The sequence below is a fragment of the Aplysia californica genome, unplaced genomic scaffold (genome assembly GCF_000002075.1).
Source record: "Aplysia californica isolate F4 #8 unplaced genomic scaffold, AplCal3.0 scaffold01019, whole genome shotgun sequence".
Lineage (NCBI taxonomy): Eukaryota > Metazoa > Mollusca > Gastropoda > Aplysiida > Aplysiidae > Aplysia > Aplysia californica.
This window is the reverse complement of record NW_004798289.1, coordinates 224075-225894: the sequence shown is the minus strand read 5'-3', so window position 1 is coordinate 225894 and position 1820 is coordinate 224075. Positions and strand designations below refer to the sequence as shown.

The 1820-nt window shown below is 42.8% G+C and overlaps 1 protein-coding gene across 1 annotated transcript in view; it reads left to right on the top strand.

Annotated features, from left to right (window-relative positions):
- Positions 1-1616: 1616 nt before the first annotated feature.
- Positions 1617-1820, top strand: part of LOC101854213 (alpha-1,6-mannosyl-glycoprotein 2-beta-N-acetylglucosaminyltransferase) — a gene marked incomplete at its 5' end in the record, with an annotated part of 11107 nt that continues 10903 nt past the window's right edge. The window contains 1 exon segment of the mRNA XM_013089683.1: positions 1617-1784. Coding sequence (XP_012945137.1) covers positions 1617-1784 — 168 coding nt within the window.

The window sequence follows — 1820 nt, the reverse complement described above, 5'->3', positions numbered from 1 at the left end:
TGTTTACTAAAGCTAAACCAAAGTAGAACAACTTAGGACACTAACCCCCCTTTCTTAGCAGATTTGTGGTCTACACATTCGAATTTTTTATAATGTATCACTTCCGGATTATGCCCCTTTCTGGTTTTCTCTTCTCGATTAAAAAAAAAAAGAGCTGCTCAGACGGCAATGCAGCACCAAATTCTTTGCATGATTACACTGAAGTGTTGATTTGAGGGTATTTCGACGTCCAAAGTTTTTAGTTACCGACTTAATGCTTACTTGAGCAATCCCCCAATCCTCAGATTGTCCTGTATTTTTTCCCCTCCCTTTGTCGACCAGTGAATTGAAGACGCTATAGTCTGGCTTCGCTGTCGGCAATGTTACTCTCCAGTTGTCTTGATATTTTCTTGTCTTACTTATTGAAATGGAGTCAGCCATGACTGTCAGCGAAGAAAACCTCCTGTGTTTTCTTTTTAGTGTCTTCTCTTCGCTCACGGTTTCTGTGGTGCCGCAGTTCGGCACTTTGCTGTCACAAGCAAAAGATGTGAATTCAATTCTCATGTTGACGAAGAGACTGTTTTTTGTTGAAAAAAAACTTACAAGTATATATTATATCCCCACTATTACTTTGTCAAGAAGACCAGCATCTGTGGACCAATGATCAGACCCTTTGCCCTTGCACACAGAAGACTGCGGGTTCAACTCTCAGGTAGAAAATATATTGAGTGTCTCTATTTGTCTGCTGACATGCCTTCTCCCATTTGGTCTTGGCAAGCCTTGGCGGGCAGGGTCAAAGTCGTTCATTACCCGAATGATCTAAAGTAGGGCGTGTAAGGCATGAGAGACGTGTGCTGTCAGTGACGCATAGTCGGGGGCAAGAAGAATGGAGACCCCTTCTGAAATGTGAACGTCCAGTTTTCCCAATTGCCTCTCTCGTTGTGGCACTACCAAGAAGATTGGCATTTGCTGGCTGAAATATATATTATGTTTATGTATGTGTGTGTGTATATATAATATGTGTGAAAGTACGTCACTTTGGTCGCCTAAAACTTCCGAACTGCGTAACTTTTGAATTTGAAAAAAATTAACAGTGGTTCAGAATCATTTAAAGGGAGCACAGTTATATTAAGGTGAGACTTCCGTTCACAAGCAGTGCGCATTGATCCCACGATGACTTGACGATTAATTCCTTTGAGTCGGTTCTTCAACCAGAGCAACAAGGAAGCAGGCATCTGCTATGAACACAAAAGACACGAGTTCAATTCCTGTATGGGAAAGTTATTTTACTGAGTAACTCCGTCTGTCTTTCAGCATGATGTGTTCCATTCTGGCGGTATTGACCCTAATTGTAACAGCCCGCTGTATCAATGATGTTAATGCCAGTGACAAGTAGACATTTGTGCTGCTATATGAAATACAGAAAAAAGTCCTAGTTTTCCTAATCCATTGTTCCCCTCTGTTCCAGTGACTAGGAGACATTTGTGCTACTGTATGAAACACAGAAAAAAAAATACTAGTTTTCCTTATCCATTGTTTCCCTCTGTCCCATTGACAAGGAGAAGTTCGATCTTTGGGTTATATGAAATACAGAAAAAAGTCTTGTTTTCCTAATCCATTGTTCCTCTCTGTTCCAGTGACAAGAAGAGTCTGGTGTCGCTATCTGGGAACCACGGCCTGGACGTGCACGTGCAGCACAGTGTGAAGATGGTGCCCTCCACGCAAAGGCTGAGTGTCCTCATAGCGCCCAAGGTGAACAACGCAACAGCTGGACGGGGTAACAGCTCGGTGCCAGCCAAGGGACGGTGAGTGATTGTGTGTGTGTGTGTGTGTGTGTGTGT